At 44.0% G+C, this 14,557-nt stretch overlaps 1 protein-coding gene across 3 annotated transcripts in view; it reads right to left on the minus strand.

Moving 5' to 3' along the window:
* Window positions 1-4,759: 4,759 nt before the first annotated feature.
* Window positions 4,760-14,557, minus strand: part of PTCHD1 (patched domain containing 1) — a 42,925-nt gene continuing 33,127 nt past the window's right edge. For all 3 annotated transcript variants that reach the window (XM_054387098.1, XM_054387114.1, XM_054387106.1), the window contains one exon: window positions 4,760-6,414. In XM_054387098.1, the coding sequence (XP_054243073.1) occupies window positions 4,760-6,414 (1,655 nt within the window). The remainder of the gene's footprint in view (window positions 6,415-14,557) is intronic.

A 14,557-nucleotide genomic window follows, 5' to 3' on the forward strand; every position in this document is an offset into this window, starting at 1 on the left:
CAATACTCACTTCGAATATTTCAAGTGACGGGGCCCTAACCACCTCCCTGGGCAACCTATTCCAGTGTTCCACTACCCTCAGGGTAAAGAACTTGTTGCTAACATCCAAGCTAAATCTGCTCTTCTCTAGTTTGAACTATAGTTTCCAACAATACCAACTTTTCTCTCTTCTTTTTTTTTTCCCTCCAATTAAAATCCTTTTGAACTGAAAATGAACTGGTGCTGAGACTACCTTAGGAATTAAGTTACAGGAAAACTGGACTGATCTAGATGGCTGTGTGCACTTAAGGTTGGTTCTTTTTCCCCATGCTTACCCCGCAGTAAAAATATACTGCACACCATACCTCACTGGATGGGAATTTTAATGTTTGCAGAAGATTTAGGTACTCAGTGAGCCACAGTCCCATACAGTCTTGTTAGCATCAGCTAAGCTTTTTGCTGTTAGATTTTAGTCAGTGCCAGAAAATGTGTAATAATACTTTGCTCTGCTTACTCAATTGATAGAAAAAAATTGGGTCATCTATATTGCAAACAAAACCACAGTGATACCTGGGCTAAAAAGCCACTTAAGAGGATGATGAAAAACTGCTTTAAGCCTAGGTAGTCTTCCAAAACAGAGGTTCGTCAATAAGGGTAAAAATCTTATGCACAGTTAGCCACTGGGAGTGCTTTGGACTGAGAACAGAGCACAGCATCTGCACCTATTCATCAACTGGTGCAGGGAGGACCAATTGACTTTGGTGAAGATAATTGCTCCAGAGGAAGAAGTCAGAAGGGATGAAGGCCAAAGTGGCTTAGCATAGTCTGAAACCTTGAGAACGTGCTTTTTGTGGTTCATGTTGAGGTATTCATGCTACCTGGAGAGAAGGAGTATTTGGTGCATCTCAGACACATCAGGATTCAGGCAGAAAACTCATGGACCTGGGCTGAATATGCCTTGGACATGTTCATGGCTTTACCTCACCAAGCCTGGAAGTCTGGAGCAGTGGCCTGAGGTGGCACATGGTGAACAATGAATCTAAGTTGGGTTTGGCTCTCTTTGGGGTTTCCTCTGTTTTGGGAGTGCTTCAGAGACTCTCTTGCCTGTCCTGTCCTTCCCTATGTGGAGAGGGCCATAGCTTCTCCTCTTCCTCCCAGTCCCAGGCAGCCAGCAGGAGTTACTAGTTACTGGTGGGGTAACATGGCACTGGGGAAAACTGTTAGGGGAGGAGTCTGCCTTTAAAAAGGTTTTTAAGAATGGGCTGGACAAATGTCATTCAGAAATGGTTTAAATGTTGTTGGCTGGGCCTTGGGGCAAAGAAATGGGCTGCATGATTTCTCACTCTGTCTGCTGTGGACACCCAAGCACGTCCTGTGGCACCTTGCCACAGCAGTGCCTGCACTTTTTCTGAGAGGAGTAATTTTATCACTGGTTTTATCACCTTCCTTGAAGATCTCTGAAGGCCTCACATGCTGGGATTTAATGAGAGATCTGTGAAGCTACAAGCTTGTCTTTGGACATCTCTTTAAAGAAGCTCCAACCTATGCATTTCAATTAAATGTGGAGAGGTTTATGGTAGCCATTGTTTGCACCTGGTGTTTGCAACTGATAGCATCAGAGATAGCAGAGGTGTAAAATCAGTGTTGGCCATGCACAACCAACCTCTTTCACACATCTCCCATTTCCAGGTGTCCCACAAACCAGTAGATTGCTGCTGCCAAAAGTGGTTTGCAATTCCTCTGTCATTCTCAACTGATTTGCTAATGCCTTCCAAAGTTCAAATGCCACTGTAGCTCCCTGTTGAACAGCCAGGACATGGGGTGATTGTTACTTTGAATAATGTGATGATGGTCACAGCAAATCTGCAGTGAAATTACATTTAGGGAATGAATTTTGGCTTGAAAGCATAGCCCCAAGTCTGAGTCTAAAGGAAACAGGGGAATCATCAGACCTTTCCCTTCACCTCACATTCATTTGGCTGTTCTTTAGGGTGTCTGCCTGATTTCTGCCAAGGATGAAGTTGTTGTTGCAGCTTCCCAGCTGCTGCTACTGCAGCAAATGTGTTTTGTTCAAGAAAGGGACTGTGCATTCCTGGACACAGCTTCCTCTCCTTCTGGTCAAAGAAGAACCTATCCAGGGGAAAGTAACCTTGCCAGCTGCACTGGTAATTTGTTTTGCTAGTCAGTATGTAACATTTTGCTTCAGGGCAAAATATCTGTGGTGATCTTCAGGGAGGAAGCTTCAGAAGTATCTCTTTGCTTGCAAATGAATATCCACTAGCTGTTATTCGTGGGTGTTGCTCACAGCGTTTGGGGAGGTCACAGGGTGGGACACTAAAGAGAAGTTTCATGCAATGAAGCATGCCCTGGGATTTTGATCTCAGATGTGCTCATCACTGTAGGAGTAACAAAGGCAGCCTCCTGAGCCACAGTGCTCCCAGTGGGCCAAGCCCCATGGCTCCTCCAATATCCCTTTGTCCTCCAGGTATTGTCATTGGGGCAAATACTGTGCCACCTGCTGAAAACTTCTCAAGTACTCCACTTTCTGGATGAGCTGTGGAAAGGATTCTGGCTATAAAACATTCACCTTGCACCACAAAGCAACAGCCCACAGATTGATAGAGTGCTTTAGGTTGGAAGGGACCTTAAAGATATCTAGTTCCAACTACCCTGCCATGGGCAGGGACTCCTTCCACTAAACCAGTTCACTCAAGGCCTCTTCCAACCTGACCTTGAACCCCTCCAGGAAGGGAGCATTCATAACCAGGGCAACCTGTTTCAGTGTCTCACTAGCCTCACTGGAAAGAATTATTTCCTAATCTCCAGTTTAAATCTGCCTGCCCTGCTCAAGCTTCAATCCATTCCCTCTTGTCCTAACACTACAAGCCCTTGTAAAAAGTCCATTCTTGGCTTTCTTGCAGGCCCCTTTCTAGGCCCCTTTCAGGTACTAGAAGGCTACTCTAAGGCAGTCTTCTCCTCTCCATGCTGAACAGCCCCAACTTGGGTAGCCTGTCCCTGTAGGGCAGGTTCTCCAGCCCTCTGATCATCTTCATGGCCCTGTTCTGGACCTGCTTCAGCAGCTCCATGTCCTTCTTATGCTGGGGGCACCAGAACTGGACACAGTCCTCCAGGTGGGGTCATGAGACCACTCAACACAGCAGCCAGCTTTCTGCAGCTGGTTTTTCATAGGCAATGTGTAGTCAGAAGACTCTCAGCAAAACCTACAGAATTGGCCTGCGTATCCCCACTGGGGTTCGGCCGCATGATAAACACCTAGAGTAAGGAGCCTGTGGCTCTTCAGAGTGGAGGGGGTGGAAGAGGAAAGAGATGATGCTTTATCTGTATTACTCCACATCACAGATGCTGACAGAATTACAGATTTAGAACTCTCAGCTCCAAAAAGACTCAGTAATGTAATCCTTTTAAGGTTCCTTCCCTCAGATCTGCTGTTTCCAATAGGGCCACTTAGCTAGGGGCTCTTTGGAGACATCATTTACCAACTGGCTGTTGGTAAACTGCAGCTCCAACCTTCAGTTTATTCCTTCCACAACTCTTAGGGGGTCTGTTGTCTCTTGGAAGAGCCCATAGCTGTAAGGTCTATTGCTTTCCAGGTACTCTAGGAAGATTGAGGGATTAAGTTATACATTATGTAAAACTATCCACTAATCCTCTTAGTGTGCATTACCAGTGAATGGCCTGAAATAGGCTCTCACTACAAGAGGCCTAACATTCACTTTCTTGATGACATTTTAGGGTTTGAGGTTTGTGTCATGGGATTTTTGGTGCTGAAATATTCAGTACACCATCTTCTGTCTGTTGCTAGATCCACTCCCATGTGTTGGTAGAGTGCTAACAAAACTACAGTTGGTAAAGCAGATTACATGTTTTAACTAGTAGAGAGATAGGTATAAAATAGATTGATCTATTTTCTAGAGTGACAGAATCACTGGGATTTTTTGTTATTTTTGTGTGTTTTTTGGTTCTTTTTTTTTTTTTGTTCCTTTTTTATTTTATAAGAAAAAGAAATAACTATAAAACCATGATTAAAAATGTTACAAGGGAAGATTTACATTTGAAAATAATGATATATTTAGGAAAAAAAAAACAAACAACAAACCCAAAGCAATCAAAAAACCCAAACAAAAAAAAAAAAAGGAAAGGTGATTTAAAACATAAAAATGTTTGGAAAGCATTTGGTTGCAGTGTACTGCCTTCTTTCCAGTACAGTTTGCTATCTGTTATACAGTCTTGCATAAATGTTTAGATTAGGGGAAGAAAAGAAAAAATTAAATGTGATGGCTAAGACCTATAAGAGCTGACTCACTGACTTGAGTTATTGCTGTGCAGAAAGTTTGTAAAGCCTTTACATTCAGCGAACATTTAGTGCTACTTCAGCCTTGACAGTTGACCTTTCAGTCTGATTGGGTTTAGCCACAATAATTGCAGCAGCTGCAGTACAGGCGGTGCAGAAGCTGCTTAGGAACCCAACTTCTCTCATTAGATCTTACTTCAGGCATCTAAAATTCAACCCCTCTTTGCATGTATGTGCAAATTCTCTTGTAATACCTGTTAGAGGAGCTGAGAAAGGTGCAATCCCCCCCCTTTCCCTCTTGATTGTAATTTAATTTCTCCCACCATTTTGAATATTCCTGGGAGGGAGGGAAAACCTCCAAATCCTTTTCTTTCCCCAGGTATTTAGTCAGTACTGATTTATCTTTTCTTTTTCCTTTTTTTTTTAATCTTAGTAAGACCTAGTGTGAAAAAGCAACAAAGAAACAAGCTAGACTGTTGTAATTTGGTCAACCACTCGGGTGCTATCCATATCCACCATTTCAACACACTCAATTTCCTCACGGTTTTCAGGATTCTTCTTCTCTTTCCTCTTCTTCTTGGATGGTGGCAGGAAAGTCAGTATCACAGGTAAAATGGCAAAGCAGTGAAAGAAGGTGACTAATGCTATTAAAAACAAGCACCTGAACAGTGTACGGGTCAGATTTGAAGGCACAGCTGCAAGAGGAATCAGACCAACAATATAGCAGAGGTAGCTCTGCAAAATAGCTACCCCATGCACTTCCAGGGCGTTTTTCACCCATTTAGTTCTTGTGAACTCTTTGCCCAGGACAAAGGTTGATAACAGTGGAGCACAGTTGTCAATTGTGTAATTAATTCCGTAAATTAAGCACAACACAGAAATACAATCTAGTTCCACTTTCCACAAGGTCATAAAACCTATAACTCCAAATTCAACTGAGGCAACAGTTAGAGTGAGCCAGACATTGATCAGAGAGTCTGCCACCAGGAATGCAGAGAAGAAGAGCAGAAATAAAGCACTGATGCAGGAGTTTTGTAAAGGGGCTCCCACTGAAGAGGCGTAACGATCCATGTACACAAACGATGGATTGAAAACGATGAATTTCACCTTGGAGGTGAGAGAGAGCTTCCTCAGGGTCTCCAGGAGGTCATAAAGTTCCTCCCTCTTGGTTTCCATTGTCTTGGCCACCAAGAACATCCTGGAGGCCACGACATCGACTTCATTGTTGTATTTCTTGGAAAAGATGATATCCTCTGAAAAATGGGCAAACTGAGGGGTCTTCAGGAAGGAGTTCCTCAACATATCGGTGAAGTTCTTCTTGGGCAATCCAGTAGATATGTTGAGTTTCCTAAGGTAATTTAAGTAGCTTTCAAACCAAGATATCCTCACAAAGCCCTTGGTGTACTCCAGCACATCCTCCTGGACGCTGGTGTTCCAGTACTCGATGGACTCATAGATGTAGAAGCCAATCACCGGGCTGTAGTTGCTGAAATACTTCTGCTGGGCTGTGGTATACTCAATGGTCCGTGTGGCTGTCGCTACGATGTTGCTCAGGTCTGACCCTTCACTGACCTGCAGGTAGCCCATTAAGGCAAAGGAAATATAAACAAGGTAAAAGAGAACTACAAAAGGCTTGACGTAAGTGTTTGTTATCCAGTCACAATAATAGCGTTTCAGGAACCACACCAAAAGATGACTCTCATAAGTGTTTGTTTCCTCTGCATCTGCCGTGTCCTCGCTGAATTTGGCTGTCAGAAGAAACCTATACCACGCAGGCTTCTCTTGCAATACCTCTGGCTTTGGTACCTTTCTGCAGAAGATACTATGCTGGTAGTTGTTTTCTATGTAGCCAGTAAACACCAGGCTGGAACCATAAAAGGAAAGTACATAGAGGTAGTTGAAGAAAATTGCAATACAGGAATTGCAGCAGAAAATTCTGGCTGCTTCAATGTTAGTGAAGGGACTGGCACCTATTCCAAAAGTGACCAGGTACATGGCAGTGGTGAGAGAAAACGAGAGCATGGAGTCTGCAAAGACAGCTGCAGTCCTCTCTTTAACGTGTTGGTCTTCTCTAGTTTTTCTCCAGGAGGACAACATTTCAAAAGTCCCATATAACCCATGACCTACGACAGAGAACAAAGCCAGTGTTTAAAGCACTCGAATCAACACGTGGGAAAGGGCAAGGTGAACATGCTAAAAGAATCAAAGCAGACACAGCTGGCTGTTACCAGTGCTTGCAGGAAACGTCCTGCAAAACAGAGAAATGATTCTACAGGTCTAAGCCACTATAGAATCATAGAATTGTTAGGGTTGGAAAGGACCTCAAGGATCATCCAGTTCCAACCCCCCTGCCATGGGCAGGGACACCTCACACTACAGCAGGTTGCTCACAGCCACATCCAGCCTGGCCTTAAAAACCTCCAGGGATGAAGCTTACACCACCTCCCTGTGCAACCTGTTCCAGTGTCTCACCACCCTCATGAGGAAGAATTTCTTCCTAACATCCAATCTGAATCTACCCATTTCTAGTTTTGTTCCATTCTCCCTAGTCCTATCCTTACCTGACACCCTAAAGAGTCCCTCACCAGCTTTCCTGTAGGCCCCCTTCAGATACTGGAAGGCCAAAATAAGGTCTCCTCCTTCTCTTCTCTAGACTGAACAGCCCCAACTCTTTCAGTCTGTCTTCATAGGAGAGGAGCTCCAGCCCTCTGAGCATCCTCACGGCCCTTCTCTGGACACATTCCAGCACCTCCAGATCTAAGTCCCATATAACCCATGACCTATGGCAGAGAACACAGCCAGTGTTTAAAGCACTCGAATCAACACGTGGGAAAGGGCAAGGGGAGCAGGCAGAGCTGGCTGTTACCAGTGTGTGGTGGGTTGAAATTACCCCCCAAAATAAAACTACCACACAGTGCTTGAAGGAAACCTCCTGCAGAAGAGAGAAATGATTCTAGAGGTCTAAGCCACTTGAGTGCTTTTGCTACCTGACTAACAAACCTTGCTGCCAGAGCTGGAGGACAGTTCTGCACTGCTGGTGCAGGGTTGATGGGTTACAGGAAAAAGGATTATTCTTTTTCTCTTTTTTTCTGGTTGGCTGTTTCATTCCATTATTTGGGAGTGCCTGTGATGGAAGATACTTTGAAATTAGTTTTTCCTGCTGATGGAATCTGACCTGTAGTGAAAAACAAAGAAATAAGACCTTGACCTTGAAATGCCTATGCTGGAAGCAAAGTGTTAGTTGGTTGCTTTGTAGAAAATCTGTAAACAAAAAAAATTAATGAAATTTTCATTTAAGCTGAAAATTATCAGTTGAATCAGTCACTTGTTTTGCTACTTCCTGTGTAAATTTTTTGTCAGGAAAAAGAAGTCCTAGAAACAGAACAAACAGTAAAAGCAGAGATAAATTTTAGAGATACAGAATGGTAGAACTGAAAGAAAACTGCTTGTGGCATCGGTCTTCTTATTTTCATGTATCTTAGGCCCTGGAAAGCCAAATACAGCTCCATTTTTCTTGGCAGTGCCTACATTTTGAAATGTATTTAACTAACTCTTAAAATGGAGATAGCATTCATGAAAGGAGATGAAAACCTGCAGACTTAAAGTGCTCTGTTTAACCTTCAAGTGTAGGTAAATTGGCCAAAGTATTTGGTTTTATCTCAATCCCTGGTTGGTCATCTTCCACTTTGTGGTTTCTACTTTTTCACTGATAACCAAGTCACATCTGGAGGAAACAGACCTCTGCTCATTTATAGTGGATCTGAGCTGGGAACACAGTCACTGACCAGCTATCAGGTGAGAGTGGCTGAGTTAAAAGTAGGTTGATGTTTTACGCAGAGATGAATGGAAAAGTACAATCTTGGTATGGCATCTAAAAGGTGAGACTGTAATATCTTCACATAATCGTTCATACCATGTCCATCTGTACTTCACAGGTCCTTTCCATCTAATCCCACCCTCTTTGCTGCCTTTTTAATTGCTTCTTATCCTTATTCTTTTGCTGGCTTTTCTGTTCCCTCTCTACCTCTCTGGTCTGCTCTGGCATTATCCCCAGAAAATCCCCAAGTCAGTCCATGGTGTTTTGCTCCTTATACCATTAGATAAAACAATCAGTGCTGAATTAGTTGCTGATGACACTGAAGTGGACTTTTGAAGCTGATGTTACAGTCAGGCAAGTCAAGGTTATTCACAGATCTCTGTTAGAATTTCAGGCTGTCTGCAGAGCACCAAAATTGCTGTATCAGCTCTACTCTCTCTGCCTGTAGATGATTATCACCCTTTGCCACAAAGGTTAGGAATTTCCATCAAGAAACCCTCAAACTAAAGAAGTATTTCGAATAAGCAGAAAACCAGAAAATACATTAAGGAGGGAGTGGAACTTAGATGATCTTTAAGGTCCCTTCCAACCCAAACCATTTTCTATGATCTTTATTCTTAAATGCCTCATGCAGGAAAAATATTTCATTAACTTGGAAAAACAACCCTTTTGTGGCCTTTGGACCTTTTACTGTATGGGCTGCTACAGCTGATTCACTCCACCTGTCCTTCAAGCAATATAGATTCATAGATTCATAGAATGGTTTAGGTCGGAAGGGACCTTAAGGATCACCTAGTTCCAACCCCCCTGCCACAGGCAGGGACACTTTACACTAGACCAAGTTGCTCAAGGCTTCATCCAGCCTGGCCTTGAGCACCTCCAGGGAGGGGGGTGTTCGTTACCTCTCTGGGAAACCTCTTCCAGTGTCTCACCACCCTCACTGGAAAGAATTTCTTCCTAATCTCCAGTCTAAATCTGCCCTCCTCAGGCTTCAATCCATTCCCTCTCATCCTATCACTACAAGCCCTTGTAAAAAGTCCCTTCCTGACTTTCTTGCAGGCCCCTTTCAGCTCCTGGAACGCCACAATAAGGTCTCCCCAGAGCCTTCTTTTCTCCAGGCTGAACAACCCCAACTCTCTCAGCCTGTCCCCATAGGGGAGGTTCTCCAGCCCTCTGATCATCTTCATGGCCCTGTTCTGGACCTGCTTCAGCAGCTCCATGTCCCTCTTATGCTGGGGGCACCAGAACTGGATGCAGAACTGGACACAGTACTCCAAACCTAACTATTGCTTAACAGATGGCAGAGCTGGTCATTCTATTAATACTGAAGAAAATAGGTATGGAGTATTTTACAAAGAATTCCAAATGCAGAGCTCATAACATGAGGTAACAGGGCAGTTGGTGTGTCTCCTTGTCACAGTCACTGCGTACTTAGAGTACCAAAGCCTGTGCTCTCCTATAGCAGGTATCTTACCCACGTCGCTATGTGGAGTTGCAGCACGGACCACAAATGTCCAATCTGTAGCAATATTAAGGTCCTGGTTTCGGTCTGGCATTTAGTGTTCATCTTAATTTTCCCAAACAATGTTTTACAGCTGCTTTCAGAGGCCAGGTCATGACTGTCAATTTGATAACGAGCACTGTGCTCCCTCTTAAAGCTAATGGGGAATACTGGAACTCCCCAGATGGAAAATGAAGCAAAAAGCACAATCGATGACTGGCACCTCGTTGCTAATTACGCTTCAAATAGTTATGTTGTAGGCTCAGTAGGGAAAGCTATTAAGCTTGCTTTCCATGTGCTCTTTGTGAAGACAGACTGACCTTCATTTAAATGTAACTGATCACTTGCCAAAGCAGGGAGTGAGAAGTTTAATCCATTTATGGTTCCCATAAGTCCTGCAGACAAGCCTCGGCTGAGAATTTCACATGGCGTCCTATGCACTGGTTTGGAGTGAGCAAAACAGAATGAAATGAGGTCATTTGGTATCACAAATTACTTCCATCATCAGCTTTAGCTATAGCATGGGGGTTTTTTTGGTTGTGTTTTTTTCTTTTTTTTTTAAAAAGTCTCTCAGCGGTTCACATTTCAGTGTTAACAGGCTCATGTCTAAAAATACTCAAATAGCTGCATTAATTTAGAAAGACTATGACTTTGCAATGAAAAAAATGAGAATTTAGAACTAATTAACCATGATGCTGAGCAGGACTTTTTAACATGTATAAGATTTTGGATAATGGATATAAACTCCAGCACAGGAGGTTCCACCTCAACATGAGGAGGAACTTCTTCACTATAAGGGTCACAGAGCACTGGAACAGGCTGCCCAGAGAGGTTGTAGAGTCTCCTTCTCTGGATGCTTTCAAGACCCATCCGGATGTGTTCCTGTGCGACCTGTGCTGGATTCTATGGTTCTGCTCTGGCAGGGGGTTTGACTTGATGACCTTTGGAGGTCCCTTCTAACCCCTAATCCTGTGAGCCTGTGATTTTGGAGAACATCTGATAATATGACTCCTGGTATGACATCTTTCCTTTAAGTTAGAAGCATAAAAAAAATCACAACTGCTCTTACATAATCTTCAGGACTATCCTAAAATGGAATCTAATTTAGAGAACTGCTCAAGGAAATGCACCAAGAGGCATCATCGTATGTGGGCCACAAAACCAGGAGAAAAACAATTAGATAGTCTTCTATTTTAGGGGCTGTTCCTTTTGGTGTTTGCTAAACAATCTGTGTGCTAAGAGTTGGTATTGTCTTTCAACTGTACAATCTGTGATCTCCCTGCCTGTTTGTTATAATAGCTGCAAAATTCTCATTTACCTTCAGGAAGGGAAGCCTAAATGACAAACTTGCACGCTTTGTGCATCAGTGGCACTACTGACCTGATCTTGCATCCTCTGAGAAAAAGCTTAAGCCCAAACTCCTGCACAAATCCAGCATGGCAGTCCAAAGATTAGCCTTATTTAGCTAGAATAGGATTTGCCTAACCTAATTTACTCCTCTAAATACTGACTAGAAGCACAACTTGGGGTGTCCATCTCCGATGTTGTCTTAACTCACTGATGCTTATATAAACTTAACCCATTGAGGTTAGGGCAGATGGCTCCATGGAAGCATTTTGTGAGACGTCTGTCATTCCAGAGTTTCCACCTTTTGCATCCCCTAACCAATTTGCACTGCTGATCTCTGTTCCTCTTGCTGGTGCGATGTCTCCTCTCTATAATATTGATGTGAAGGTTGCAAATTTTTCCCTGCAAATAGATTCTGTAATTGCTTTAACCGATTTTTTCCTTTTTAATAGAGATTTAGCCACAAATCAGTAATGATTTAGAGCAATTTGTTCATTATTCACAGTCATTCAGTAAATAATGAATATGAACTCAAACAGCTAATGGGCTACTGGAGATCTTTTCCTGTTGACATTTGCTATTATGATTCACTGGTCATGCCCTACAGTCAGGCTGTACAGCCATGAGCAAAGGAGTGCACAGACAGATGGGATATTTTTAAGGGAAGGAGGTTCTGAAAGGGCAAAAGAAAATGTTAGGGGAATAGGGGAAAGTATGGGACAAAATATGGGACAAAATGGCACCAATATAGGCTGGGCAGTGGCTGGCTTGAGAGCAGCCCTGAAGAAAAGGACTTGGGGGTGGTGGTGGATGAGAAGCTCAACATGAGCCATCTGAGTGCACTTGCAGCGCAGAAAGCCAAACAGATCCTGGGCTGGATCAAGTGTGGCCAGCAGGTCAAGCGAGGTGATTCTCCCCCTCTGTTGCACTCTGGTGAGACCCCACATGCAGTAGTGTGTTCAGTTCTGGAGCCTCTATTACAAGAAGGATCTGGAGGTGCTGGAATGTGTCCAGAGAAGGGCCATGAGGATGAGCAGAGGGCTGGAGCTGCTCTCCTATGAGGACAGACTGAGAGAGTTGGGGTTGTTCAGTCTGGAGAGGAGAAGGCTCTGAGGAGACCTTCTTGTGGCCTTCCAGTATCTGAAGGGGGCTACAAGAAAGCTGGGGAGGGACTTTTGAGGGTGTCAGGGAGTGATAGGATTGGGGGGAATGGAACAAAACTAGAAATGGGTAGATTCAGATTGGATGTTAGGAAGAAATTCTTCACCATAAGTGTAGTGAGACACTGGCACAGGTTGCCCAGAAAGCTGGTGGAAGCCTCATCCCTGGAGGTTTTTAAGGCCAGGCTGGATGTGGCTGTGAGCAACCTGATGTAGTGTGAGGTGTCCCTGTCCATGGCAGGGGGGTTGGAACTGGCTGAGCCTTGAGGTCCCTTCCAACCCTGACAATTCTATGATTCTAAAATGGAGGCTAAACTTTTTTGTCTTACTCTGTTTTTCTACTACTTTGCTTTGCAGGAGATACTCCTATCACATGCCTTGGATGACTGAGGACAGGAATTCTGGCTTTTGTAGCCTAAGAAAATGAAGATATTCACTGTTATTTCTGAGGAGCTTACATTATTTACTGTCTGAGGTGAGCTATCTTGAATTTGAGACGCTACTAACAATACCAGCAATAAAGCCAATAAATACTGGCTAGCTTAAATACAGTAAGCCTGCAAATGCTATACAAGAAATGTCATTTGCCTCCTGCAGGATCAAGTCTTACAATTACATATGCTCTGCAAAAATCAATGCAAAGCATGCATGAGACAAAAAAAAGCACTTGTAGGAAGTTGTGAAAACCAAGGCAAAAAAATTTCTCCTGCTTGGAATTATCAAATTCTTTACCTCATTTTAAACACTGCTTATGTGCAGGCACTCGAATGGTTCTTTTTAGTACCATTTAAAAACCATCTCCAAAAAGAAATGCAGCTTTTCCCCTGCTAAGTGGTTGTTAAAGCAAGGTTGTTATGAATGGGCATTGGCAGCCTAGGCTGAAAGTTGGCTCTGCTCCTGCACAGCATACGCTGAGACCAAAGCAGAGAGAAGTGAAGGGATTCAAAGCAGCCCCAGAGCTTGTGGAAGGGCAACAAAGTGACCTCCTTGTCACCAGAGTCATAGAGCAGCTCTCTATTTGCCTGGTTTAATTGCTTTCCTAAGACAAAGGCTGCTGCCTGCTTTTATTGTTTAAAGATTAAGGGGTATGTTCAATTTTACACTAAAATCATGTCAGATTTTGATCCTGTCATGGTAAAACGAGATTTGGGGTTTCAAATAGACTTCTTCTATTAAGAGAAAGTAAGGGGAAGGACTGAGAACAAGGTTTTGGTTCCTCTTCTTGCTGTTTTACCTACCTATGGAAGCACTGTTTTGAAGGTTGTATGTCTGTGTGTATGTGTCTGAGTAAAGTCTCTGAATAAAGTACCACTTCCAGGCTGTGAAGTTTCCAGCCTTCTGTGTGGAAGGTAGCATTTTAGGGGCAATTAATTTTATTTCTCCCATTTTAAGGCAGTGGCACACAAAATGCTAAGAATGATTGATTCTCTGCCTCAGTGAGGCTAAATGCTGCACCACTACGTATGTTACCTATTAGCTTCCAGAATTAAGACTAATAAAGCACCAAACAATCTTTCCAAGGGGCAGACAGGATTGGAATTGGCTGGAGTTATAAATCACAGAATCAACCAGGTTGGAAGAGACCTCCAAGATCAAGTCCAACCGATCACACAACCCTATCTAATCAACCAGAGCATGGCACTGAGTGCCTCATCCAGGCTCTTCTTAAACACCTCCAGGGATGCTAACCCCACCACCTCCCTGGGCAGCACATCCTGATGGCCAGTCTCTCTTTCTGTGGAGAACTTCTTTCTAAGACCAAGCCTAAACTTCCCCCTGCGCAGCTTGAGACTGTGTCCTCTTGTTCTGGTGCTGCTTGCTTGGGAGAAGAGACCAACCCCCACCTGGCTTCAGGCAGTTGTAGACAGCAATGAGGTCTCCCCTGAGCCTCCTCTTCTCCAGGCTAAACACCCCCAGCTCCCTCAGCCTCTCCTCACAGGGCTGTGCTCCAGACCCCTCCCCAGCCTTGGTGCCCTTCTCTGGACATGCTCCAGCATCTCAACATCTTTCTTGAATAGAGGAGCCCAGAACTGGACACAGCACTCAAGGTGTGGTCTAACCAGTGCTGAGCACAGGGCAGACTTCCCTGTCTTCCCTGCTGGCCACACTATTGCTGATCCAGGCCAGGTTGCCATTGGCACCCTAATGGCTCATGCTCAGCCTCCTGTCCACCAGTCCCCCCAAGTCCCTTTCTGCCTGGCTGCTCTCCAGCCACTCTGTCCCCAGCCTGTAGCACTGCATGGGGTTGTTGTGGCCAATGAATCATGATAGGATGGATGGGAGTCTTGTAAGCTGGGTAGGCAAAAACGTGAAGTAGGAGCAAGCTCTGACAGAGTTACTGAGGTAAAGTCTGGGGTTTGATTTAAGGCTTTTGGCTTGTATTGTCGTGGCTGCATCCTTGTAACACTATCAGTTCAGCTGGATGAATGCTGTCTCACTTA

This window comes from Indicator indicator, chromosome 1 (assembly GCF_027791375.1).
Source record: "Indicator indicator isolate 239-I01 chromosome 1, UM_Iind_1.1, whole genome shotgun sequence".
Taxonomy (NCBI): domain Eukaryota; kingdom Metazoa; phylum Chordata; class Aves; order Piciformes; family Indicatoridae; genus Indicator; species Indicator indicator.